The 27,872-nt window shown below is 37.3% G+C and overlaps 2 protein-coding genes and 1 pseudogene across 9 annotated transcripts; 1 reads left to right on the forward strand and 2 right to left on the reverse strand.

The window, feature by feature from the left end:
* Positions 1-1,634: 1,634 nt before the first annotated feature.
* LOC147872674 (uncharacterized) lies at positions 1,635-2,572 on the reverse strand (annotated as a pseudogene).
* Uqcc1 (Ubiquinol-cytochrome c reductase complex assembly factor 1) lies at positions 2,158-12,126 on the reverse strand. Of its 3 annotated transcripts, none has more exons than XM_022081594.2 (6): positions 12,046-12,126; positions 9,136-9,336; positions 7,814-7,886; positions 6,888-7,054; positions 5,185-5,379; positions 2,158-3,920 (listed from the first exon to the last, which is right to left on the reverse strand). In XM_022081594.2, the coding sequence occupies exons 1-6, from the start codon at positions 12,055-12,057 to the stop codon at positions 3,831-3,833; spliced, it is 738 nt and encodes a 245-aa protein (XP_021937286.1). In that variant the 5' UTR covers positions 12,058-12,126; the 3' UTR covers positions 2,158-3,830. The 3 variants fall into 3 exon arrangements, with proteins under 3 accessions (XP_021937286.1, XP_021937285.1, XP_021937287.1); XM_022081593.2 differs by having other exon boundaries at positions 11,847-12,079; XM_022081595.2 differs by lacking the exon at positions 9,136-9,336 and having other exon boundaries at positions 11,847-12,080.
* Positions 11,313-27,608, forward strand: LOC110838419 (uncharacterized). Of its 6 annotated transcripts, none has more exons than XM_087355165.1 (11): positions 11,313-11,511; positions 12,462-12,593; positions 12,676-12,821; positions 13,005-13,222; positions 15,881-16,036; positions 17,379-17,807; positions 18,192-18,396; positions 20,211-20,351; positions 22,457-22,638; positions 23,892-25,992; positions 26,328-27,608. In XM_087355165.1, the coding sequence occupies exons 4-11, from the start codon at positions 13,010-13,012 to the stop codon at positions 27,254-27,256; spliced, it is 4,356 nt and encodes a 1,451-aa protein (XP_087211291.1). In that variant the 5' UTR covers positions 11,313-11,511; positions 12,462-12,593; positions 12,676-12,821; positions 13,005-13,009; the 3' UTR covers positions 27,257-27,608. The 6 variants fall into 6 exon arrangements, with proteins under 6 accessions (XP_087211291.1, XP_087211293.1, XP_087211289.1 ...); XM_087355163.1 differs by lacking the exon at positions 11,313-11,511 and adding an exon at positions 12,103-12,226; XM_087355164.1 differs by lacking the exon at positions 11,313-11,511 and adding an exon at positions 12,112-12,226 and having other exon boundaries at positions 12,465-12,593.
* The last annotated feature ends 264 nt before the right edge of the window (positions 27,609-27,872 follow it).

Here is a 27,872-nt window from a genome sequence, read left to right on the forward strand (position 1 = left end):
TTATTATTATTGAATTGGTGAACTTGCTGTTGGGGCTCTGTGTGGCACAGCTAGGTTTAGTGGCCTGCCGACCTTGCCTGCGTCAGCTGTTGTTTATCCTTGACCGAGCTAGGAGACAAGCTTGTCAGGTGGGGCGTTGAATGCGTCCTTACAGTAGGTTGGTGTTGACATTTTGTAGGATTATCTTGAAGTTTTACGGAGGTGATTTTGTTTTGTTTTTTCTCGGTGTTCCTTTGTTTGGTTATTGGTCTTCTCTTCTTTATCTGTTCATTTTACTCTCTCATAGCTCTGACTGTCTGTTGGGGTCTACGACCTGTGCAAGGAGGACCTAGTGAAGCTGTGCGAGAAGTTTCGGGTAGATGCGACGGGTCCGCTGTTCGAACTTCGTGGCTTTTTTGAGAACACAACAGGAACAGGAAATTTCGCCTATTCACGATTCCGGTTGACGTTAAATTGGCCGAGGTTCAAACCGGTGATGTCCCTTCGGCTGATGAGCTAATACCCTTAGAGAATTCTACTCGTCCTGACAAAATGGGTAAAGGGGTTCCTTCGAATCCTCCTGGAACGCCCTCCATCTACAGCCCTCACGTGCACGTGGTGTTAGGATTGGTTAAGTCCATGGAATTATATTATTGAAATTATTTGTTGATTAAAAGTGTTGTAGCACATTAAAAAAAGTTTAGGAAAAATCCTGTATTGGCATTAATTGTCAGCTGTGAACAGTGCATAGTTTTCATTCCAGTTTCAACAGGTCTCCGAAAGCATTATTGACCTTTCTGATGAAGGCCAACTCGTTGGTTAAATTGGGCCTAGTCAGGGAAGACGAAGTCCTTTTCGCTCTCCTTCCTAAAACAGTAGGGAGGGTAATGCAAACGATGGGCAATTGTTTGAGGTTTAATCTCGCGTGGGTTCAAACCCGACTGAGGCTCGTGGAGGAGTTTCTGCCATCTCATTTGTTAGAGGACCTTAAGGTAGAATTCGTCACTCATCGATATCAGTCTGTCGGTGAAAGCTTTTTTGGAAATTGTAGACTGACAACTGCAATGAAGAACTGTCTACAAAAACGTGTGTACTAATCTTCGTTATCTCGGAAGTTGATGCTACGACTTCCTAAAGTCTTTCCCTGCCTCATCTTACATCGAACACTCGCTGTTACCAGTTACATCTGATTATAAGGATGACTTCTGAGAGGGCATACATCGCATTGTGGCGTCTCTTCATTTGAGACCAACGTGTATGGTCAGTTCGAAGGCAGACTGGATGTCACCTTCGATCTGATGCACAATTAAATTATCTGAGGTCCCGGCATCTGCACTACGACAACCCAGCCCAGGGAGGAGTTCTGGAGGGGAAGGATGAGCCATGCCTCATGGCTCGGAGTGACCTATCTCCCCCATCCCCGCGATCTTTGGAGCCACAGACTTCGATGCCCTTATGAGGCAGTGCGGTGGGTAGTCTGTGTGTGTCCGCCGCGCAGGTTACTTCGCCGGAGAGCGAGAGAGAGTGCCTGAAGACAAAATTTTCCTGCCTGTTTTGAGCTAGGTCTGATCTTGCGTTTTGTTCTGTATTTGTCGAAAGTTGCTGGTCGGTATCCCAGCCGGAAGCCTGAGCAGAGTGAGTTTTGTTTGACTTCATCCTGTATGGTCTTTTTTATTTATACAGTATGTCCACAAAGTCCCTTCGGGGTTTTGAAAAATTGTTCTTCAGGTCAAGTCCGTTGACTGGTGTTCGGAACACTTTGCTCTTGACACAACCCCACAGGAAAAAATCCAGTGGTGTTATGTCTGGTGAACGTGGAGGCCAAGGCATTGGACTGTCTCTGCAGATCCATCTTCTTGGAAATGTCCTGTCTAGGTACATGCGTACCTGCAGACCCCAATGAGGTGGAGCACCATCTTCCAGAGTTTCACTGTAATCTGCCGCAAACCGCATGTGGCTAGCTCAATTTGTTTGCGCGCCACAATTTTTCAAAACCCCGAAGGGACTTTGTGGAGACATGGTGTTCAATTTTGATTTGTACTCGTATACTGTCTCTACTAGACGACTGTTATAGTTTCACCTGTTTGGCGCGACTTTCGGAAACCTCTTTTTCACTTCTTGATCCAAATAATGAGTCCTTTTAGAAGATGTAGAGAAAAAGGAAGAGAAGCCGTCAAGTGTTTTGAAAAACGCATTGCACTCTTTAATACTGGAAACAGCCTGTGACAGTACAAGATTACACGAATGTGCCACACAATGTATGAAACGTGTCTCTCACTTTAGCTTGTGGCCCATTAAGTTCACCTGGCATGACCGCCACCCCATTATATGTTTGCGCCACTATTTTTCTGCCAAAGCCATACTGAAATACACAGTCTATAACGCGTTCGGCTATCGCCGAAGCAGTTCGATCAGCACTCATATTCGAAAACCCTAAAAATCGTTCTTGTATTTCACCACCACTAGTTGCATATCTTAATACGATTGTGAGCTGTGATTGACTTCGAATGTCAGTCGTCTCGTCAACCATCAGAACAACAAAAGGGGCAGAGTTTAATTCTCTTTTTATTTCTGTTAGAATTGCGTTACTCATCGAGTCAATAAGGTCGTATTGTATTCTGTTCGATAAAGCTGTAAATACATCTGCTATCGACTTGAAAACCCTACCACAATATTTTACATTTTCCAGGTAAAAATTGTCAAATTGTCAGACATGAGCTGCTAGAGTCGCAAATTTAAAATAGTATGTAACCCTAAGCAATTTGTGCACATTTCAATAAAATTTACATTTGAGAATACCAACTATTATAATTCCTGCATAAGTATTGTTAAAGAAAATTTCAAAAAGTGTTTCTTGGCCCCAAGGGAAGTACTAAAAAGTAGGTCAACCCCACTGTAGAGGTATAGAGTAGGCATGTCAAAGTCATATTTCAGAATGACTCCGAGGCCCTGCACTTCTGAAACTATAAATGTTGTGTGGCCCTAAATGTCCCAATTTAAATAAATTTCAAATGTATGTCAAGCAACTACTTATGTACTGTTGTTTTATGTTCTAATTAAAGTGGAAATGTGTCTGATTCATATTTGTACACGCTTGTGTGAAAGTAAGGAATAAAAAACAAATCTTTAGTCCAAATTTGAAATTATTAAGAGTAGATACTTACGGTTTTCTGTACATGTGTGATGGCCTCAGAAAGTCACCTCAGTTGACACATAACTAGCCACGTAGAACAAAGATTGTTCACTCATGCACATTTGTGCGTATTTTCATAATATCGCTTACGTTTCCGTGGTATTTGGGACAGAAATAATGAACACTTTACTCTGTTAGCATTTTAAAATGAATTTGGAAATTACAACACTCCATTTCTATTTAGAAAACCAATTTTGGGGGGGAAAAAAATCACTTCACGATATTTACAGATTATATATTACATTGGTTGGAACAATCTTTTCCCCCCACCCCTTAGACCAGCTCTGGCAGCAGAACATCTTGATATTAGTAAGATTTGAGATTCTCATGACACTGATGATAGCAGCAGCAAATACTTCTGAAACGGTACCCTTCTACCAGTCTACATGGCACAACGTAGAAGATAGCCGTCTTTAGCTTAATCTTAAGCAAAGAATTTCACTATTGTGAATTGATACATCACTTGCAAAGGGCTCCGATATAAAATGTCTAAAGGAAAATATATGTAAAATTGTAACAGCTCAGATGGAGATTTTGCTCAGTAAAATACAATGTTGAAAATTTTTCAAAGAGGTAATAATATTAATAATGAAGATGTCTGCACATTCTGTAATCCAATTAAAATACTTTCTAATATATCTACTGTGTTTTCCTTTTATTAAGTACCAAACTTTTGTGGTAACTCAATCCATTTGATGTCAGGTGACAACAGAATATCATCTCGTATCATTTCATCGAACAGTTTCACCTAAAGATAAAGATGAAGAATTAGATCTTGTAGTCCATAATTTCATACACAATCATTTCTGCATAACAGAATTCATCCTTATTAAAAGACAGAAGACTCAAATAATGTGATACAAACGTGGAAAATTATTTAATCTTTTTATATGTATATAAAATTAGAAGAATGTGAACTTTTAATTTTTTTTTGCAGCTGTTTAAGCCCACAAAAATCAACGTATCATTCAAGTTAGTATGATTATTTCTTATACGTAATTTTACGTCGCCTAAAAACATACATTTCCGGAAATATTTTAAGATACATAAACAAACCTGAATAATTTGTCTAAAGAAATTTTATTCAAAGAATGAACAAATGAATATTTCACATATCCGCGCAGCCTGTTATCGGTATGTTTAGCTAAGCAACGTGTACATCCATGGGTTCATACTTCTACGTATAATTTCTTCTCCAAATTACTCCTAGTCATCTTTTTTCTCTCATACTTACGTCCACATTCTGTCTCTCAATATCCACAAACCTTCTACTAACTTCTCTCCACACATTTATTTGTTATTCTCTTCCCCATTTTTCAAATATGCCTCATACTGAGTCTATGTCCTGTTTTATTTTATTCAGCTAAATGTTCCCTTTCTCTGTACTTTGTTGTTATACGCAGGGCAGTCAAAAAGTTCCCGGAATTGTGGTATAGCACTGTAATGGTAGGACATATGGCAACGCTTACCTAATCACCTTCAAAGTAGGACCCTTGCGCGCACACATACTTGCTCCACCGATCCTGCCATTGTTTGAAGCACCGGCGGAAGGCTTCGTTTGGAATCTTCCAGAGTTTGGCCGTCGCATTCGATTTGATGTCCTCCGTGGTTGCGAAACGCGTCCCCTTGAGGCCCATTTTCAGAGTAGGGAACAGCCAGAAGTCACTCGGAGCGAGATCCGGAGAGTAAGGTGGTTGGGTGATGACGGGAATGCTTTTCTCGGCGAGGAATTGCTGCACAACCAGCGAGGTGTCGAATGCGACGGCCGAACTCCGGAAGATTGCTTCCAACAATGGCAGGATCGGTGGAGCAAGTGTGCGTGTGCGCAAGGGTCCTACTTTGAAGGTGATTAGGTAAGCGTTGCCATATGTCCTACCATTACAGTGCTATACCACAATTCCGGCAACTTTTTGACTGCCCTACGAAGTGAATCCTTCGGAAGGCCTTGATCAACAATATAAATCAGCTACTAAAACTAAAATGAGAGAAGTTTGGTGCATTGCTTCTCTTACCTGCTTACGGATATAATGCACAAGACATTCAACATTTTCAGGATCACTGCAGTGTTGCTGAAGAAATATTCTCCATACAACCCCAGCAAGTATCTTGTCGTCACTCAGCAATCCTTCGTCGTATCCTATAATTGCTGCCTGGAACTGCTCTGACAGTTCTTGTAACTGTGCTTTAATTTCGGAAGAATTTGTAGGCTACAGGAACATACACACATAAAACACTTAATAATTTTCACATAAGGCCACATCTAAAAACACAAATATATGACAAAAGTATACTTTAAGGACGGTACAAAAGATCTTAGTTTCTGGCACAGTATAATACATTCATTTTACTATCGGTCTTACGGAGGTGTGATTTTTTGTACATCAAGCTGCATGTCCAAAATGTCTGGAAATTCAACTGCGATCCTACGTCAAAATCAAGACTGGCTGGTGTACATTTTGGAGTACACAAAAGAACCAAAGGTCTTCTTTAAACCACTGCTTAATGTTATCTCCCTAAATGCTTATAAAAATAGTAATTAATAATAAGACACCTTCAATTTGCGATCACTACTCTTTTCATATACTTGCATATTTATTGTCTTAAATTTTAGAAGTGATAATTCAGATGGCAGTATAAGCAATGTCATCAGTCTTCCTATTGACGTGGTAACAAACTGTTCATATGCCACCATTGATATGTGGCAGCAAGAGTAGCTATACCAAATTTCATTAAAATCCGATAAGACATTCTCAAGTTAGTATAATGACAGTTCATATGACATTTGATGCAGTTTCCAAAACAGATGACGGTAACGGTGACATGGTATTGCTTGCGAGATACGCAAACCTTGGACTTCAGATTGGATTAGAATTAAATTATGAAGACCAAACACCTCTAGTGGGCACAATTTGATATACTATTGAACAAAGTGTGGTTCTGCTATAACGTGTCAAAGAAAATTTCACCAAACTTCCCGAGATCACAATTCTAAGCACAAATAATTCAAAAGAATATTAACAAAGCAGTCCTGCGCCGTAACCGCGTGGTCTGAGGCATCGTGCTTTGGACCGGCGATACGGAATGCACGCTGGTTCGAGTCTCGGGGGGGAGAAGAAATTTTCTCATGAGCTTTCGACCAGTGTATGGGACCGGTGCCAACCCAGCATCGTGAGGAAATTGGGGAGCTACAATGAGTAGCGTAATCCGGTCATGAAAACTAGCAATGGCTGGGGGTTCGTTGTGCTGACCGTATGTCACCCTATATCCGGTTGGATGATCGTTCACCTCTGCTTAGGCATGTGAACGTGAGGCCAGCAGTCAAGTTAGTCGGCTTTGGCTCTCTGGAGCTGTTACGCCACGGATTTAATTTTTAATATTAACAAAGTTGATTTGGTTTATTTTTGGACAAAAAATATGTTAAAAATGTCATGTGCTTACTGAAGAAAATGTGGATAGCTGGTACTAAGATGTCTTGCATGAGAGCAATGAAACTGATTAAACTTCAGACACGCAAGTCAAACGTTTAATAAATCACTCATAAAGAAGAGAGACAGCATTTCTTACAAAGTAGTGAAGCTGCATTATAATTCTCATGTATTTATTACAGACTGGGATTAACTGGTAGCAGCTCTCAAGCAAAGTTAGGCTGTTGCTGGCCATTAGTGACGGAGTCACGGAAGCACGTAACTTAGTAGGAACTATCTTCAGTGCATACCTCAAGTTTCTTTACACGTGTACTAACATCTTCCCACATAGCTTCAATTATGTTGTTACGAACAAAACGTCCTTCCTCGCCTTCGGCCATCGTTCGTACCATTAACATCCATACATGAAGCTCGGTAACCAGGAACCACGAATAAAATGTATCTGGCATATGGAATTCTAGACACAAAAAATGGCTTATATTAGTATTTTTTATGATGACGGTAAATTGTATAATAATTGTAAAGACTCTGCCATAAGGCATCTACTATCAATTACTTAATCCACAACACAAACACAAATACTTTAAAATAAATAAAGAGTTTATCTAATATTGAAGAATGAATATTACGATCGAACAGCATTATTTCTTCATATTCAGGACGTTACAAGTTCAAATCTTGGGTCGGATAATGGCTATCCTGCAGGTTTTTCGTGGTCTTCCTCAGTGTATCCATAGGAATCCAGTATCATACATGAACATACGCCATGCACAATTCCTTCCATATCCATTTCAATTAATTATTAATTAATATTTCTATTTACAAGTTAACTTGCTACTGACTGCACTTTTAAATTACCCCAAAATATATAAAGTAAAAAAAAGAAAAGAAAAAAAAAGCAGCTTCATGCAAAGTTTGTTGCTTGGGTTATATAATGACACTTCACCGACTCCATACGTATTTATCACTGCACTAGAGGATGATTATGATTAAAGAATTTGAAGAGATGTGAAATTACTTGTTGCCTTCTTAAGATATTAAGCACTTTGCTGGAGGGGCTGAGGAAAATAAATAAAATTTACAATAATAACTGATGTCCTCCCAAATAAAAGTCAAAGTACTAACCACTATACCACGATGCTCAGTGCACACCTGGATATTTAACCTGTAAGCAGTATAAGAAATCGCATCGCTCGCACAACTGCTGCAAACCCACCTTTAAAGAACTTTGAGTATTGAATCCTATCTGCTGCATTTTCATACAAAATATATGCAGATCTTTTCAGTTTCTGTAACAAAGATGACCACAGCACGTTATCCAGAACAAACTGATTAGCATTGTAACAACAAACCCACTCCAAAACTGCCTAATTTCAGTCCTTTCTATATATCAAGGATAGTATTGCCAGGATATTCTAAGAATATGCAGGATGCCCCATCATTTAAAGTTAATACTTCACTTTTGTTCAGGGGAAGTCATGCTTTCTTCTTTCTTGGCTCTACAACCCAGTTGTGGGTCGTCACCGCCTCCTTTTTGAAGGTTTCCCTAGTGTTTGAAGTGTGCATTTATGATTAGCGAGTGACAAGCCCACTGTCTCGGCTCAATTTCTACTAAATCCTGATTTGTCTGCTAGAGCCATCTAGTAGAGAATCAGGAGAGACTTGGGTGAGAAATGACCGCAGAATTCTGCTTACGAAACATCTCGTTCATGCTCGTAAGGTTCTTTTACATGCCGTAAATCTACGACATGGGACCGCCGGCTTTACTTCCCCTTCGAAGGAAGTCGTGCTACAGATTTTTATCACCCTTAAACCTTGGCCGGGTTTGAACCCAGAAACCTTGGGTCCAGTTGCGAGCACGCTAACCACTAGTCCACCGAGGGCGACTAGATTAGAACACTGTTTAAAAACATTATGTCAACAATACTTTAAACTTAAAAAAATATACTATTGTTCATAAGTCTGACATTAGACAGGAAATTTTATTCTTGTACAAATTTAAAGATTTACAGTGTGTATATTTACAAATGAGTGAAATAAGTGAAAAGTTCAAAATGCAGCAATTATAAAATTAACCAAGAAAGGAAACTGACATTTCATATTTCTCACTTATCAGACACAAAAAGTTGACAATTTTTTTTTAAAATCCTAAGCAAATATATGAGACAGGGCATATCAACACACTTCTTTGACTTTAAGATCTTCAATTATGTAAAGTTTCAATTCTGCTGGAATAAATTTTATTAATAAACTGAAAACTCCTACATGAAAAACCACATTCACAAGAAATACAACCTGGTGTTAAATTGCAGATGTTTTGTAACAGAAATGTCATATACAAAGCACATATGCACCATGTCATTTTCAAAAAATATTTATGGCGCAACACCTTAAAGTAATAAATGAATTATACTGGGTAAATTTCCATTATGTAATAAGTATCAATTTGTAAAAAAAAAACTGTCTTAAGACACGCTAAATATATACTCCAAACAAGATATTACAAATTCATGACACAAAACTGAAAGCATTTCTTACTGATCTAGAATAATCCAGCCATCCAACACGTTTTATGACCCGTTTTAAATAGCCCACTTCTGGTTCTGCAGGTGCAATAACAGAACTCTTCATCCTAATGGCATGTATATGAAGGCAATGATGTTGGAAGAATTGATTGCTTGCAACGAGAGACCACAAACAAGACTTTGTACATATCCTCGTTTGAGCACATCGTGAAAACTGCAACGAACAATCCCGTCAAGGTTACACACAGAATGTAATTCTTCTGGCAGGAGGAGGATGAGTTACACAGAAATTAGTAAACAAAAACTAAACTCTCCATGATTCACAACACATGTTAATATATATTTTGGCCTCTTTAACATGTGACCATCTCATTATAACTGAATTTAATTAGAAAGGAATACCATTTGTAACCCCAACATTCCAAAAAACATAAAGCAAGCACAATTTAAAAGTGGCATTGTAATGTCTTTTATAACAGAAGAATGCCACCCCAAATAAACTGCATCACTTCCACATATACTGAAATAAACGTAACCAAATTAAGTATTGAAAAAAATTTGCTATTTACAATGCCAGGGTTCTGTAACGTTCAGTAAATGGGAATATTCATTACCTATCATAAAACCAGTAGTTTATTATTTGAATTAAGCAGACTGTAAAATAAATATTTTATGTGGAAGTCATGTTATTTTACATAAAAAGTATCTATACAAAATGTGCACAATTTACAGAAAATCCACAACTAACATTTCATAACGCTACAGTGACAGTGGCCTCATGTTGTACAACGTTCATGTCATGAAAACTTGCCAAAAGGTATACCTCTGTAACTAATCAGATGATAAAGACCTTCATAGCTCAGTAACACGGATCTGAAGAAAGAGCACAAAACTCTTGGAACCCTGTTCCTTCTCTCAACTCTAAAATTTTCATACAAAAATAAATCATTAGCAGTTGAAATCTGCTTTCCTAAACAATAAATGTTTCATACCAAATTAATATGTTTTACATAATCACAATACATGAAAACCAAACTTTACAAGTCATCACTATCAACACAAAAACAGAGATTTCTGTGCTGACACCAAGGAATAATTTCATAACTTAACAGAAATTATCTGTACGTACATTGTTTTTTCATGATTTAGTGTCAACCCTAACTCAGGAGTTTGAACAGCTGTCACCCAATTCTATATTGACTACTAAAAAATTATGGAAAAAGGTGACCTGACATTTATTAATCATCAGCAACAGGAGCAGCCTTTAACATCTTCGGCAAAGTTGCCTGTGACAGTTCCATGCAACTATCAGTAGGGGTCTGTCCAGAGATCTTAATCCATTTGGTTCGACGCTATATAGTCTGAACTACAGAAGAAGTGTTGTTAAATAAACTATAAATACATAATCCATTTGGTTGGTATGGGAGAATTTGGAATGAGACAATTTCATTAAACGATCCACAAAAAAACTGTCATTTGGTTTAAAAGATATGAAGAGCAAACACACATAAACACATTAGAATGATGACATGATTTGCCTAACCTTACTTATAAAATAATAAAACTGGCTAAAAGAACTGAACATAACAGAAACATGCTGAGATCAAAAAGCATATATTGCACAGAAATAACTCATGTTCCTATTAAAACCTATAAAGAGTACAAATTATATTACTGAAATATATTACCTCAAAATTGACTGTTTCCACATTTGCATGAATGTCTTTGCTAGCTTGAACTGAGAAAAGCCAGTAAACTTCAACTGAATTTTTACAAAACAAATTTTATGAAATTTCGAACTTCCAAAAAAAACTGTGTTAATTTAAGTATATGGTATGAGGACAAAACAACTGACGAAATAGAAATAATTAAATTTATTGGCCTACAAACTGGCAATAACTTAAATTAGAAAACATATTCAACACATTATCCCTAAACTATGCTTAGCATGCTTTGCTATGAGGACTTACATCACTCAAGAAAACAGAAACTGCTTTCTTGTAGTATATTGTAGATGACTGTAAATTACTGTCATAACTAAGTAACTTATATTTGTATTAGAAACAAGTATTGTATTCCTAGTATGACATGTTCTACATTCGTGGCTTAGGCCTATGAAGGATCTATGGAATGTAAATAATTCTATTCTCTTCCAAACGAAAGGTTCACATAAAGTGGTGATCATTCCACATCTTATTTTCATAAGGGACTGTGTGTGTGTGAATTATTTCCTGTGTGTTTGAGATGGCGAGACACTGAACAATCTTCACAACAAGCCCAAAACAATAGAAAAACTAAAATACAACATTGCTTCGTATAAAATCGTCATTCAAACCGATTCCGTATCCTGTAAACTTCCGTTGAACAGAATTACAGCAAGAAAAGCCAGGTACAAACAATTATAAAGCAAACTTTCTTTCACTTAGGTTAACTAAGAGTATGTTTGCCTATTTTTGGTAATTATTTTATGCTTATAAGCTTTGTCTGCTTCTTTCATTATTTTGTTACAATTATGCGACAAAATGATCGAATAAGAAGTTTAATAAATAATTCCACTGCTTCCGGCTTGGACAAAATGGAAAATACAAGTTTATGCATATCATCAGTAATTTGGTTTGGAACTACGATTTGGTAGTAATGACAGTGGATGTGCAGTTATTTTTGGAATTTGTTGTTGGTTTCTGTGAAAATATCACTAGTAAAATAAGCAAATAATTTTCATACCTTAAATACTTTAAAAATGTGTTGGCAATACATTACAGGCTTTATAAACTCCTATCGATCATTCGAACAATATCTCAACAAATAAATTATAAAACCTGAAGCTCCGTTAATATAAATATGCTGTTTTACATGTGTTTGTATTAGCTATTATTAAACAGAAAACAGTTTTCTCAAGAATCTCAGTCCACCATCCACTTACACAAACCAACATGCACGCTATCTTCAGGAGATGTGAGAAAATTGGGGATTGAGAGAGCAGGAATCGCTTTCTTCAGCAAAAATGGTGGAGTTTGTTCAGTGACAAAGGAGGGAACCACCAGAGTATATTCTTATATCTGCAAAAAATATTGGACGGAGCACATATTTACCATATTATAAGGGTACTTAAGTTAATGTAGTTACGTAATATAGTGAAATTCACAAATAAATTAGATGGTAAATACGTAAAAAAGCGAGGAGAGATCATCTTCGTTGGGAGGTGACCTTCTGTTACGGGGGACACATTCGCATAATTTACCAAAAAATGGATTTGTAAATGTCGTATAATTAGACTAATATGCATTACGCTTATGTATATCGGGTTAATTTTTGTTTTACATTGTTTCATTTTTATAGCAGAATTATAGCAGTGTGATTTAAAATGAAGCAGACCAGTCCAGATGGCTCAGCACCAGGTAGCCTACAAATAAGATAGCGTTGTGTGTACAAGGCAGTATTCCCAGTGCGAGTGGCTTGGAATTAGTGGGTGTATGTATTGTTAAGTACAATATGTAATGTGATATGTTCTATATGTGTTTAAAAATTTAATATGTTGTGTACTATGTTTCAGTTCATGTAATGTGCTGGAATCAATGAATATGAATCATGGAAGCATCAAGGATTAACAATAATTACACTGTTTTATTCTTATTGAATGCTATATTAGAGCATTCTGTTCGCTGAATAAATAAAGTTTGCTGAGAAAACATTACAAATGTATGTACATATTTTTGTATTACAAAATAGTCCAAGACAACTTTTATTAAAATAAGTTGGTTATAATCTTACAAGATTCTGTCCATGTTTTATTGAACATTGATACTTACAAGGGATTAGTCTGCATATTGTCATTAATTTTTTCATTAAGCATGTGTCTTACCTTAAATATTTCTGTCGTAGATACAATGGGTTCAAAGTCGAATTCCAAGAGTACCAAAGGAAGCAAGCAAAATCTGGCTAGAGGTAACAGTGGGAAATTACAATCTCAAGAGACAAATGTGGACAAAGAACCAAATGGAGATCCCCATACTGACTTATCAGTATTAAGAAAACCAATTGATATCAGTGTGTCAGGTGTTGGCCAAGTTGTAAAAGTGTACCAGGCTGGCACAACAGAGGTATGTATATAATTTATACATAATTTTCAATAACCGGTAACAATGAAGTAAAACAAATATGAAGGTTTATTATCTGCATGTACTGTTTTCCTTTAGCAGATTAATATGTAAAAAACAGTAATCTGATTTTAAGTTTGTTGAATTTATAAGGATGATAAATTGAAAGAGAAAAATGTTTTATGTTTTAATCTATCAGTAATACCAGTATTATAATATTTTGCAAACTTGCATTCATATGGAACACCAGCATTTTCAGACTTTACTTCATATTATTTTTCACACTTAATGCAGAGATGTTGAAGCAAATTGTCACTGTTGTAAGATTAATCAGAAAACTGACTTGCCAGGAAATCTTCAGTTCTTAAATTATCTGTGTAGTAATGCATTGGAAATTTAGATTTTGGTTACCTGGTACTTTGAAATGCTGAAATTATCACTTTGAATCTTTTCAGGCACTTTCATATCTCTGTATTATTCTTGTATTACTACTTCATAAGCTGGATGAAAAATATCTTTGTATTTTTAGGTTAAATGTGTCAGTATCAGCTTTAGTTAATAAGATAGTTAGTGTAAATACATTAAACAAAAGAGGTTACACAATTTTGACTCAGACACATTCCGTTTTTATAAATCATTTCAATTTATATTCTCAGTTAATTTTAGTTGCCACTCCCATTTTAAATCACATAGAACGTGTTTGCCGTGGTTAGTGGCAAAAAGAAGAGGTGGCTACATTGAAATGGGCTGTGGGTTGTAATGAAGTGTGATATCAACCACAGAAAGGTTTTCAGTGTGTGCACAGAATAAAACTTTGTAGGAGCTTGAAATATTTATTCCAAGAGTCAGTTATCCAAGGAACTCTTAACATTTTAAGTATCTGGGTTTGATGAGAATGTTTATACACAATATCAGGATCTTCAGATACTTAAAAATCTTTATCTCTCTGATTATTTCTGTGGCTCCAGTTTAACATATTATCTTCCTCGTGAAATGTAGTGTATATGGATAAAGTTGGGAAAATACAATTACATTTTCTAATGAAAGCCATTGGTTTTCCACCCTGTGAGGGTGCTGAGTTTTGTGGCTGATAAACAGAGGTCGCATAGCAAAATTATCTTATTCACCGTGGTTGGTATATAACTGTGGTAATGTAGAGTTATTAAGCCTGTATTGAAGTGGATAACCAGTAAAATGGAGTATTGTATTCCACAATTTGTTAGTGTTATTTTATTGATTATTAAAAAATATATATGTCATATGTCATAAACTTACTATATTCTGGCGATCTATGACATGGCTTAATGTTGAATTTCTGTCTTAAGTTGTATCTCAAATTTTATTCAACAGGTTTACCACAAGTGCCTGAAGATCTCTTATGAAACGTGGCTTAAGAACATTGTGTCATGATAAAATATCTGCTGAAGTAGAAATTTAAAGAACGTTGACTAATATTAAATTTATAGGGGCACATAATCTGTGCTAATAAACATTTCTGCTTGCATACAGAACATAGCCAGCCACTGATAATAGGAAATTCAGCAGTAAGAAATCAGAGAATTTATGAGGCTGCGGTCGTGCTTGCATTGCATGGTCGGCCGCGCCCCGTTGATGCGGGCGGAAGTGGTGCCCGTTCTTCCGGTGGGTGACCGGCGAATCAGTTTCAGTGCCGCTAGTAACAGCGAACTACGAATATTTCTCGTCACTAATACATGTTATTATATTAATTGTTCTTACCGTAAATCACAAAAGATGTTCAGAGTGACTTCCTTGTGCTTGCAGGCAACTTCACATCTCGTTAACATGTTTCGAAATACTCGACGAAGCTCTTCTTGGGAAATTGCCGAAATCAGTTGTCGAATATTTTCTTTAAGTGCTTCTGCAGTGTGTGGATAAATTGTAAATGTTATGTAAATTTAATACTTAGACCCTTTTTCCAAGAAATGGCCGATGAAGAAAAGACTTACGGTTTCTTCATGCAAGACAATGCTACAGCTCACACAGCTGATAGGTCGATGTTAGCATTAAGAGAAGTGTTTGGTGAACAAGTTATCGATCGGTGGCCTCCGCGTTCCCCGGACTTAAACCCGTGCGATTTTTACCTGTGGGGCATGCTGAAGAACAAAGTTTATGTAAACAATCCACACACTGCAGAAGCACTTAAAGAAAATATTCGACAATTTCCCAAGAAGAGCTTCGTCGAGTATTTCGAAACATGTTAACGAGATGTGAAGTTGCCTGCAAGCATAAGGAAGTCACTCTGAACATCTTTTGTGATTTAAGGTAAGAACAATTAATGTAATAACATGTATTAGTGACGAGAAATATTCGTAGGTCGCTGTTACTAGCGGCACTGAAACTGATTCGCCGGTCACCCACCGGAAGAACGAGCACGACTCTCGCCCGCATCAACGGGGTGCCGGCCGATCAGGCAATGCAAGCACGACCGCAGCCTCATAAATTATAGACCCAGTATCACCTATTAAGCATTCTAATGGAAGATGATTTATTGAGTGTGGCCTAGTAATAAGGCCTTTATAACATATTTACAAATACGTGATTATCAGTGTTATTGTTGCATATTGTTTTTGTAGGGCAATTTTTGTGTGGCATTAATAATTATTTGAATGACATTCCATGATATACTTGTTTGTATTTCAGGTTCGTCAATTGCTGGCATATGAATGTGATCTGATATATGAATGCAAGGTGTGTCGGAACCTTTTTAGAAGCTTGGCAAACTTTCTTTCCCACAAACGTGTTTACTGCAGAGAAGAGTGCTGTGACACCAAACATGTTTTCCCTACAAATCACCTGGTAATTTTTTTATTTCTTGGCTCTAACAAACAAATGAGGATTGAGTAGAAATTATGCAGAGTCAGTGGGCTGGTCACTCACTACTCAAATGCGCCCTACAAGACTAATAAGGACAAGTCTTGAGAAACTGTCCTGAAACGGGTCGATAGGCCCAGTCCTGTAATTTATACCAAAAATGTGTTTCATACAAAAATTTGTCTGTCTCCATGCTAAATTTCTTATGTTTTGTTATAGTTGTTCTTCATTTGTTACTGTCATGTGGAAATATACATGGTGTTATGTCTCTGTGAACACATATGGGCGTCATGTTGGTATTGTTCTGTTAAACGTTTAAAACGGGGGTCGGCAAACATTTTTTCTAAATGGCCAAATAGTGAATATTTTAGGCTCTGCGGACCAAGAGGCAATCTCGAGGATATTTGTATAGGTAAGCCTACTTATGTAACAAGTAAAAACCAAGTTTTAACAAATTTATTGAACAAAATGTAACGTAATAATAATAAGTAGACTACAATTGTTTGAAATACAGCTCTACTAATGAGAAGAATGGAATTGTCTGTTTATGAGATAACATTTCACCAAACTGAGGTTTAAATTCAGTACTCCCTATCATCAAAATCGATTGTAAATGTTCATCCGTTAACGCTGACCTGTATTGAGATTTTACATATTTTGTCTTTGAAAATGTCTTTTCACACAGGTAGGTGCTGCCAAATACAGATATAAATCCCCGAGCATGTGATCTTAATTGACCGTATTCATCGCTATAGAATTCTTTCTCTCAACTACTCAACTCAACCGTTTCGTTATAGCGCGTACTTTGAAATTTCAAAGAATTTAAATATGTAAAATCCGTTCTTACCTCGCGGGCCGTACAAAAAGAGGCGGCGGGCCAGATTTGGCCCGCGGGCCGTAATTTGCCGACCCCCGGTTTAAAACACTGACCTGTGATGTCATGAGTTTTATATCAGATTTTATGAAATCTATGTATTGATTAAAGGTTATTAAGAGGACACACACACACACAGATATGGTAATACCAGCGGCCTGTTTGTTATTCCATATAAAATTTTAAAAAATTGTCACATTGGCCTTTGAATGGTTAACTGAAATAGTCCAAAAATATCATGTGGTTATGTTGAATGTCTATTCTTATGTTTTACTTGCTGTAATGTCACAACATACTGTTTTATGCTGTTTACAATTAGCATCTCTGAACCTTCGGGTTCGGTAAGCCGTCTAGTTAGTTAGTTAGTTAGAGCTAAATGACTGTGCACTATAGCAGAAAGTTTTAAAAGTTGTTATTACTTATGGCAGGTACGCGTCAAATGTACTGTTACAGGTAGAAGATCGTACTACAGTTATCCAACCAGAGTCAATTCCTCCTGGCCCATGTACTGAGACGTGGCTGACAAATGATGCGACTCCTGACCTAACAGCTGTTGACAGCGAGGATCCGTTATCATCTCACGTAGAAACATCAATTCCACGTATCACCGCGTATTCTAAACCTAAAAAAGATCTGAGCCGTGTCATAGAGAGATTATCTCAACAAAAAAGAGTTAGAACTGTTACGGAAACACTGGGCCATATTTCTGCGTCAAAGTTCTATGAAACTGTGAGTGAGCAGGTTGCGGCACAAAAAGATGCCTGCAAAGAACATGTAATTCACCTGGAAGCTGTTGAGAATGGAAATTTTGGAGTGTTCCAGACTGTACTTCATTCAAGTTCTACAGTTCATTTGGAAAATACCGATCTCATGAAGGCCCAGGTAAGAATACTGACATGATTTAAGGTTACAATGTTTCATGTCATATTATATAGGTAATTGTATTAAAAATTTTCAGTATTTTATTGTCTGAGAACAGCAAATAGGAATGAAGTTTATGATGACATTAGAAGGATCAATTCTGAAAGTGGGTGTATGATCCGTAGCTTTCACGATGACTAAGTATAATAAATTTTACTTGGGCTACCAGTCGTGTAAAGTGGCCGTCGTTGTCCTCGCCCTCGTCCTCACGGTACCCTGAGAACGAGGATGAAGATGGTTCTCGAAACGGTGTTTTATTCATTAAGCCACCTTGGCTGGTATTCCGAGAAGATTTTATTATATATGAAAGTGGAGTGTGCAGTAAGTGTAACATATTTGTTGCAGGTGGTGGAGCTTCATAACATGATGACTCGTAACGAAGCAACTTTAGGACCAGATGGACACGTAGCAATGGTGAATGGTGAAGGTACAACACTTATTGCTGTTGCACCTAACAGTGATGAAAATGGTGATGTACCATTCAGAAAACAAGGCAGTGCACAGAATAATATAGTTGGCTCTTCCAAAGACAATCATGTTTGTTCTATATGTAAGTCTGCGTAATTATACGCTTCTCATTCTCTTGTGTGTTATTGTCTTTATGGATTAGCTGGCTTAATGCCTGGGTTTCCTTCATACTGATTTTTAGTTAATCTTCTTCTTCTATGGCTCTCCGGTCCGTATTCGATCCATGGCCTCCTCACTTCACCTCTTCCATTGAGTCCTCCGTTAGGTCCGTCTGTCCGAGGCTTTGATCGAGGTTTCGTAACATCTTCCTTTTTACGGCGCAAGGTTGTTAGCCTTGCGACCAACCCCCAACCTGGAGGACCAGGGTACCTGTCTTAGTCCGACCTTTCCCCCTCGACCAATCTGGCTAGGGAGGCCCTACCAGTAGCTCTTGGGGTCACTGAGGTACTCAAGCCCCACCACCACGACAAGGTGCAGGTACCATTAAGTGGGGGAATTTTAATTAATACAAATATTTAAATATTTATTAAGCAAAGGTAAAGAAATCTGTATATATTATATAAATACCAGCGTGGTGTTTGGTATTTTATTTATGTTTGCTTGTAGAAAGTGATACTTAAGTAAGCGCAGACCTCGGGGAAAATATTCCTGCACGTATTATAATACGTAACACAGCCGATATGAAAAGTCTTCAGAAATAATGCTGCATGGCAAAATGTTTTCTGTACAGTGACCCACTGAATAATTTGCATATGCGGTGCATTTGTTTCATGAGATTATCATACGACATTGATTGGAATAGTTTCTAAGGAACAAGTTCTGTGTAGTGGTTTTTGCATATTTTGACATCACAAAGTGTTTGTATATAATTCTGTTTAACGTGAGTTTGTGAAGTTGTTTAAGAAAGAAAAGTGATATATTTAGATTGTCGGTTTTAGCCGTCTATTTTAAAGGTAGCCAAGATTGTTTATTGTATACGAAATACACCTACGGGATCTTGCTGTTCGATTTTGAATGGACCAAACTAGACGGGGGCTTTAGTAACAAGAAAGTATGGAAAGGGCCAAGGAGACTGAGATGTGGAGGTGGTCGGAAAGAAATAAAGAAAGAAGTCTCACATATTGGGGACTACTCTGAAGACTGAAATATTCCTTAGTTTTGAACTTATTTAATATTGGTCCTTTTAATTTTTAAATCTTTAAAAGCTAGCAATGGCTGGGGGTTCGTCGTGCTGACCACACGTCACCCTATATCTGGTTGGATGATCGTTCACCTCTGCTTAGGCATCTGAACGTGAGGCCAGCAGTCAAGTTAGTTGGCTTTGGCTCTCTGGAGCTGTTACGCCACGGATTTAGGATTTTAGGTTTAAAAATCTCTAGCAGAATATATCCTGCTCACTTCAGTTGATATACAAGAAGAATTCTTTCAAATGAACACTGGATTACATCGACCTCGTCTAAAAATGAGAACAGAGCCGGGTTCTGAATCATTGCTTTTATGTGTATAAAGTTCAGGAAATTGAAAGTACTCGTGATATATCTTTTTTGCAGAGATTCAGAAACAACAGAAATTATCGATTATAAGCATGAAAAATATCTTATTAAGAAACATAATGTAGTTCCACTGTTATAGTCTGTGGTTGGGTCTTGTGGGTTGAATGCAGATGTTTTAGGGATGAAAAAATAAAACTGAAGAATAAGTTCATGGTTTGCTTGAGAGAACTTTAGTTTCAAGAACATTTTCTTCAGAATGTTTGTCATACAAATGTTGCATTTGCAGGTGGAAATTATAATAAGTTTAAACATATAAATCTCTGTATTCATAATTTTAAAAGAAATCATGTCATAATCTGAAGGTCATATTTAAACTTTTAGTTCACTCAAGATTTGATTGCAGGCAATACAAGATTTTCGACTCGTAAGACACTGAGTCATCATATGAAGTCCCTTCACGTGACGTCCCGAATGTGCTATCCTTGTCCATGCTGTAAGAACACATTTTGTAATACATGGAGTGTGTACAGACATCTGTACAAAGGTAAATTTTAAGACGAAAGTATTCGCTTTTTACATTTTACTTATTTTCTAATTTTTCAGCTTTTGTAAGTTAATCAAAACCATGTTAGAATAATTTTGACACTATGGAAGTAAGACTGATATTTTTGTATGCAATAAACTTCCCATTTTGTGCTTTTTTTATGAACATTAAAAATCCAAATATTGAACTATTTAAAAAATGTAATTATTTTGCTGTGGAGCTTGTCGTCCTGCTAGCAGCCTGTTTCCATGGGTTTTTGCATTATTGTGACCTCATATTTTATAATACTGAGGCACTTGCATTTGTTTCGAAGTCTTTTTTGTGGAAGGGCAGGACATCTGTGGATTATATGTAGAGGTTTTTGTGTTTTCTTTTACACAAGTTGTTGTAAAATATATCTTTGTTTTTAAGTTAAGTGGTAACCATGGCTTCTTTCAGATTGCATGAGACGGTATTACTGTATTTTTATTTGCTGATTCTCAAACTGGGAGTGAATATATTGGCAGAATATAGTCTAAAAATTAAAATAATATTTTAAATAATTCCCTTTTATGCAGCCATGGCATTTTATAGTAATAAGTATTACAGTGTGAAAATTGAATCGGACTTAAATGTAGAAATCTTAAGTATTTGTGGGAATACCACTGTAATGTCATTCATTAGCAGTTAAAAAATTAATTATTTGAAATTTTTACATAATGCATATCATGAAATGCCAAAAATTTGTTCACAGTCATCCACAATATGTCATTTTCACAGCCGAAATTGAAACAGAAGCCTAAAATGACATCTCGGGAATTCTGGTTGCATGAAATACAAGATAAAACTTTGTGTATATCTTATTAACCCTTCAGCGTGGAGTGCCGAACATCGCTCGTCATGACGTAGTCATCCCATGGCGTGGAGTGCCGAGCACTGCTCGCATAATGCGCGCTAAGACTTCTCCTTCTTCGTAGCGACTGACCTTGTATTTTATGTATTCTGGATCCAGTAGCCATGTTGAGAAAAATGCTGGCTATCGATTGATATATAACGTGACTCTGACAGATCGATTTTACCAGTGTTTTTCGACTTAGAAATATAGATCGATTTTTGAACTCAACTGCATTCAGCGTCTGCTTTGTGGCTCTCTCTAGGGAAGACAAATGGAGTAATATATTTAAGTTTTCGACGGCTGTGTAGGACACATTCCAACCTTTCTAACGGTATATGATGTCAACGACCTTAGTCAATGCATTCTCTGTTCTCCCCTTGGTAAGAACAGAATTCTATAGTACATATCTGCCGTCAGTCAGCCGTGAATATGGCTACGAGTAGCAGGCGTTTTTTGTCTCCTCAAGACATTGCTAGAAGTGTAGACGAACCTCTCACTGATTCCGAAAGTAGCGTGTTCGATTCAGATGATGAATCAAGTGTAATCGATGATTTACCTGTTCGTGAATTTCTTACATGTGACGAATCTGAAAATGAATACAATGACGGTGAACAAAGTGGGAGCAGTTTACCGAGTGTGGCACATCCTATTGCTTTTACATGGGAGAACATGAACCTCTCACTTTTAAGGTAAATTTTTTACCTTTCTATAAAGCATAGTGTGTTGTGAACATTTTGTTCAAAGTTTCACTAAAATTCGTCAATTATTAGGGAAGTTGTGCCCATATAAGTAAAATGATGCACTTTCAGCTCAAAATTAAGTCCGCAAGCAGAAACTCCTCCCACAGCACGGTATAGACTTGGGATTTAAATGCTCCCACGCTGAAGGGTTAAACATCTCCAGATTAAAATTTTATGGTGAATATTAACAACTTTTAAAGTTGTGGGAATCTATTAGTAATTTTGACTGAAATTTAAGGCTGATATAAAATAAAACACTTTCAACATTCTCTTAAAAAATAAGTATACTGAATTAAGAAATAAGATCTTGATTTCTGGACAGCTGTACATTAAACAGTGATTGATAACTTTGGGACCATTCTAATGCAGACAAAATATTATGTGAAAGTATTACTTGGTATAATGCTGTGTAATAATCAACTAAGCAAGACAGTCTGTTGTTCAATGTTGATTATTGTGCAAATTACATAAACTGTCATTTAACATTACAGTACATCGCAAGACTACTATTCAGGTACGAAAACTGCGTTCGCAGATTGTGAATAAAGCATTTAGGAAAGAAGTTTCTGTTTATGAAAGCCAGAACTTAAATAAAAAATCAGCTGGTGGTGATGAACAGACTGAAGCTGATAAAGCACGCGAAGAACAACAAAGACTTCAACAAGAAAATCAGGTTTGTATAAATCAAAGACATAAAGACGACGGAAGAATGAGTGAGTATCAAGACTAAATCTGCGAACACTAGGATACAGTACTTAGGGGGACATTACGCATGTGCAACCGTCCTTCCACACTCTCGTCTCGATGTTTGTTTGTTTGTTTAAGTCACGGGTCAAACCCAGTGACGTGCCGGGCGCTCGTACGGTTGCAGCTTCAAATCTTTTTAATAAGTGCGGAAGGGATTTTAGGAAAATTTGTTAATGGGCGGGGATTTAGGTCGGTGAGCATGGAACTCCAATTTCCAGGGAATGTACGGGTGAAGGCAGTGGTGGGGTTGAGGTTTTACACGGGATGATCGATCTCGAGTAACAAAAGACGCCACTGGTGAGCCGGGAGACGTTCACTTTATTGTCTTTTGAGACACTCTGAAGACCAGTCGCAGTTTATATTTTAAAACACATTGTGCCAGACGCATTTCAACCTTGCGAGGTCATCATCATCATTGGCATGGCATTATTAAATCAGTCCATAAAATCCATATAGTTCATACCACAATGTGTTGTCAAAAACATTATGTGTATGAAGATGGTGTCCTGCTCCTTTATGTCATGTTTATAATCCACGCTTTTGTAATACCAATACTTTATGGTTTATGTTGCACGTGAACTGAGTCACCCATATGCTCCCAGCGCATATGGGTGACTCAGTGGGATAATACACCAGTTGGTGTGCAACATAAACCATATGTGTGTTATTACAAAATTGTGGATTATAAACATGACGGTGGCAAGAGAGAATACAGGGAATTATTTATTTCAATCTGTTAGAAAATAAAAATAGAAATTGCTAAATTTATTGATTTATGAACAAGGAGAACTACCTTGTCGAGTATAATACTGTTGTGTTGGGCACAGTGCATGGGTGTGGTAAGTCAAGGAAAAGGATGAGAGGATTAAGGGACTGGCAGGAATGAAGGTCAGGATAAGTTTTCAGAGTGGAGGAATATATTGAGTTATTATGATCAGAATATTTCACTGATGTCCAAAATAAATTCTGAGTCAGTCTGTATTGGCTAATGCAAAAGTTCTTTCTGTGGTTTTTCTGACGCATCAGGCAGATATTGGATTAGTATCATAATATAGAATGTAATTTCTGAACATTTTGTATTTTGTCACATGGGATGAAAGACGTGAAATGTATACCACAAACAATCTTCGAATTCGGCATCTTCAATTAACAATCTTTTCTCCTTTTTTGTTCTTATAGGCATGGATGAATAGTTTTGAGGAAGATCTTGAATTGCAAATGTGTGGAGGTTGTGGACGACGATTTGAGAGGCGCGCAGCACTCAATTCACATTCTCAAATTTGTCAAAAACGAATAGCTGTTAAGAACAACATCAAGGCACAACGCCGTTCTCCCTCCACATCAGCATCCACCACTAATAACCGAATTACCAGCACAAAAATATTGCCAACGTCAACAGATCGTCATCTTCCTCGTACAGAAAATACCAGAAACGACATCACATGTGTAGAGAGCAATGCCAGTAGTTTTACGCCTTCATCCGTGCTGTCAGAAAGTATGCAATCAAATGCAAGTGGAATAAAGAGTATTGTGACCCCTTCTCCGTCTCCTGTGCCTCTTGACATATCAAACCAACTGCTTGCCTCATCTCCCAGTGGTTCTTACCACCGGACTCGACACTGCAGTGGCAGTAGGACTGACACTGTAAAGAAGGATATTCCTGAGAAAAGAATTGAGATTCAAATTAGGAGGGATTATTGTAAGACAGGGATAGGGCCTGGAGGTGTGAGTTCTGTTTTAGGGGTAGGAGGTCCCTCATCTCAGCAGCAGGACTGTAATTCAGAAATACACGAAAATCCAATGTCTTATGATGATACAGAGGAAGGAAGTAACCACGATGAAGTTGATAATAGCTTTAGTGAAGACTGTGAAGGTCACAGCAGATTATATCATTTAACAGAACCTGTCACATGTATCTCTACGAAGGACCTTCATCTCTCGTGTGATAAAGTAGAAGGAAGTTCTGGAATAAATGTATGTCACTTTACAGAATCTATTGAAAAAGAGGCCGTGAATGTGGAGGAAAAAACCATTGATGGAGCTAATATCCATCTTGTTCGAACAGAGGGAAATGTAATCAGTGACAGGTCTTCCATACAATCAGTCCAAGATAGTGGTTTAAATAACGCCAACCAAAGTGAAGAGTATTCATATGCTACTGAAAAGAAAGGTATCGATACACACGTAAGCAATTTCAGGATGTTTATCGAGAAAAATAGTACAACTGCGGGACAAGAAGACGAGAGCAGATTAAGGCAGGTCTTTACAAACTCTGCTGCATTGAGTGATGGCGGCGAGTTACAAGATGAAGCGAAGAAAGTAATGGATAAGCAAGGAAATGAATCTGTTCCTTCAGCTAGTAGTAAGAAGGAAGAACAGTTTTCTCCGGTAATGGAGAATCGAATGAAAAGTATGATCAACATACGTCGTCTGCAGTGTTTGCCGTGTCAGAAGAAGTTTAATAAACTAACAAATCTTAGGAGACACGTTGCAGTCCACATAGGCTGGAATCGTTACCGCTGTACTGAATGTACATTTAAGTGCTTCTCTAAATACGACTGCGTTACGCATGTTAACAAAATGCATCTAGGGAAGGGGGAACATGATAGAGCACAGACCATGGTGGAATATATAGAAACTCAGATAAGCGACGTGGAAAGTGAGTCGGCCGTACATGAACCTACAGAACAAACAAACAAAAGTCAGAGTGACGAACAAGACGTGGCGCAAGTTACTAATATCGACCTGAGCAACAATTATGGTGTATCAAAAGATATGGAAATCACAGTAAATGACACAACTTGTAATGCTTCTGATTGGTCACTGCAAGAATATGATGAAAGCAAAAGAATAAGCACCTCCGATTCTGATGTTAGTATCGAAGCTGTTCCGAATGATGCTCAGAATTCTGTGGTGGACGTGGAAGACGCTGAAGAAAGTGATTTATTTGTATGTCCTGTAGAAGGGAAAACAGCAGATGATGTTGCGATAGACATACCTGTCAGACAAGAGACACTGATTACAGCTGGAGGCACAACCGATACTACAACAGTTGATGAGATGGAAAGAGATTATGTAAATAAGACTGTTGTCAGAGACACAACCGATTCGCAAGTAAAAAAGGCAAGTAACGATACTGTAATCACAACATTACAGTTGCGATCCAGGAAACACTTCATGAATGATGAATGTTATGGCCAGGAAACGTCCGAAGCTTCACCTCCAAAGAAACTGTTAACTACAGAATATCAACAGAACATCGAGAAACTAGCGGTGACAGGTAAGAGGCAATGTCTGTCAGTAGTATGTCGACTAGTGCCGCGATATTGTTATAAATCGTGTGGTACGTATAGCATAACGGTTTGAATTGCGTATGTAGTTTTGTTTCATTAACGCACAAGTATTTTGAATCATGCTGAATATTGTAGCAATTCTGATACATAATCACCTGATCATTATCTGAAAAAATAATCTGATGAAGTTTTTTTTTATATATTCACGAAAACAAAAGTTTCTCTGCGTTCTTTTGTCCTTGATAGCAAGTTAGAATGACTTAATGTTGTTTTTAAAGTGAAATCTACAGAAATCTATTTATCCTCTTATCTAATTTTTCAGATGTTGAAGAAAATGATTCACATAATCCAGAAATGCAAGATGTGGGATCCGAAATAGATACACACGCGAATCCGGTACCAGCATCTACAGAAGGCGGTACATTACAAGAGGAAAATCCACCAATGTCCCAAGTTCAGGAGCAGACGGCATTACGAAAGATGGTTTTAGAGGTGATTTTTGGTTCAAATAATAGTAATTTGTATCAAGATTTAGAAGCCACACAAAAGTTGTTCACTGTGGCAATGAACGGTGAACATGATCGATCAAGGGGGTCAGCCTCTTCTCCAGAGCCGTATGATGTAGTTGAATATGTTAGCTTTGACTCTACATCTCCACTGACGTCCAATAGTTCAGTAGAATCTCCCGTGTTGACCTCAGATGATGGAGCTTCTGTAATAATTGAACAGACTTCAGGTGTCAAGCATGATAGTAATACCAGTAGACAAAATAGACTCGGAAACAATATGAGCGCAGCACGTGAATCTGAAAAAAGACGAAGGCCAGTCCGGAATAGGATAAAAGTTGAACGAGAGGACTTTATATACGATCTTTCTGATAAGTGTTTGGACCCAAGGAATGATGGAGAAGTTCATTTTCCCCACAGTAGTAAAGTAACAAAGCGAAAACAAGAAGATCGTACGCGCGATTCTGTGAAAACTGTGTCGGATAAAGGAAACTGTAGTGGAGAAAGCTCGCCTCTGAAGCTTATACCAAAACTAATATTGGTGAGAACTACGGGGGAATTCAGCGGTGTAAAGGTAGTTAAGACTGGCAATAACAGTAATGTAACACAAGTTTTGGACAGTAGCAATGATAAGAATAATTCATCAGATTCAACTGGATATAGTAGATCGACAAGAAAGTCACAGCGGACATTTGACGCATCGCCATACAAAGTGCAAACCGTCGATAATGAGGGAAGTGAATGAGAACAAATAAAACAGATTAATTTTAGTGAAAACACTAAAAAAAAGAGTAATAGTGAAGCTAGCAGACTTTGGAAAAATAGAATAAACCTCCAATGTGAATTAAACGTGCAGTGACACTGAAGTCCTTTAGTGATAATGTTATTATGAGCATGCAATTTTCTATTAATGTAGCAATCAATTTTGAAGTGGCTCAATAATTATTTTAAGAATATTATATGTTGAGCTACTCAATTGAACTTGCTTATGGTAACAATATTTTTTATATCAGGCATACATTCATGTTATGTTGCTGTAATTTTGTGTTATGTTCTTTTAGTAAATTATAATAAATATAATTAATTTTGTGTCTGGATGTTATGCATTAATCTTTAATTGAAGTTTGTTTTGAGATGTGTTCGTATGTATACACAGTGTACTTGAAACCTCATGAAAATAGTACAGTTACACATTTCTGTATCCCAGCATTAATATATACAGCGTGTCCACAAAGTCCCTTCGGGGGTTTTGAAAAATTGTGGCGCGCAAACAAATTGAGCTAGCCACATGCGGTTTGCGGCAGATTACAGATGAACGTTGGTTAACATCGACCAGACTACACTACACAACACAACAACAA

Source organism: Zootermopsis nevadensis, unplaced genomic scaffold (assembly GCF_977971745.1).
Source record: "Zootermopsis nevadensis isolate Lab colony 2312 unplaced genomic scaffold, Znev_1.0 Znev_ptg000024l, whole genome shotgun sequence".
NCBI classification, from domain to species: Eukaryota; Metazoa; Arthropoda; class Insecta; order Blattodea; family Termopsidae; genus Zootermopsis; species Zootermopsis nevadensis.

Coding starts and splice junctions, on each gene's coding strand:
- Uqcc1 (XM_022081593.2), bottom strand. CDS start 11,879: ATGTATTGCCAACACATTTTTAAAGTATTTAAG. Junction 7,055..7,813: donor ATACTCAAAGTTCTTTAAAG/GTGGGTTTGCAG, acceptor TTTTGTGTCTAG/AATTCCATATGCCAGATACA. Junction 3,921..5,184: donor TGCATTATATCCGTAAGCAG/GTAAGAGAAGCA, acceptor CTTTATCTTTAG/GTGAAACTGTTCGATGAAAT.
- LOC110838419 (XM_087355165.1), top strand. CDS start 13,010: ATGGGTTCAAAGTCGAATTCCAAGAGTACCAAAGGAAGCAAGCAAAAT. Junction 17,808..18,191: donor CCGATCTCATGAAGGCCCAG/GTAAGAATACTG, acceptor TATTTGTTGCAG/GTGGTGGAGCTTCATAACAT. Junction 20,352..22,456: donor GTACAGACATCTGTACAAAG/GTAAATTTTAAG, acceptor TTAACATTACAG/TACATCGCAAGACTACTATT.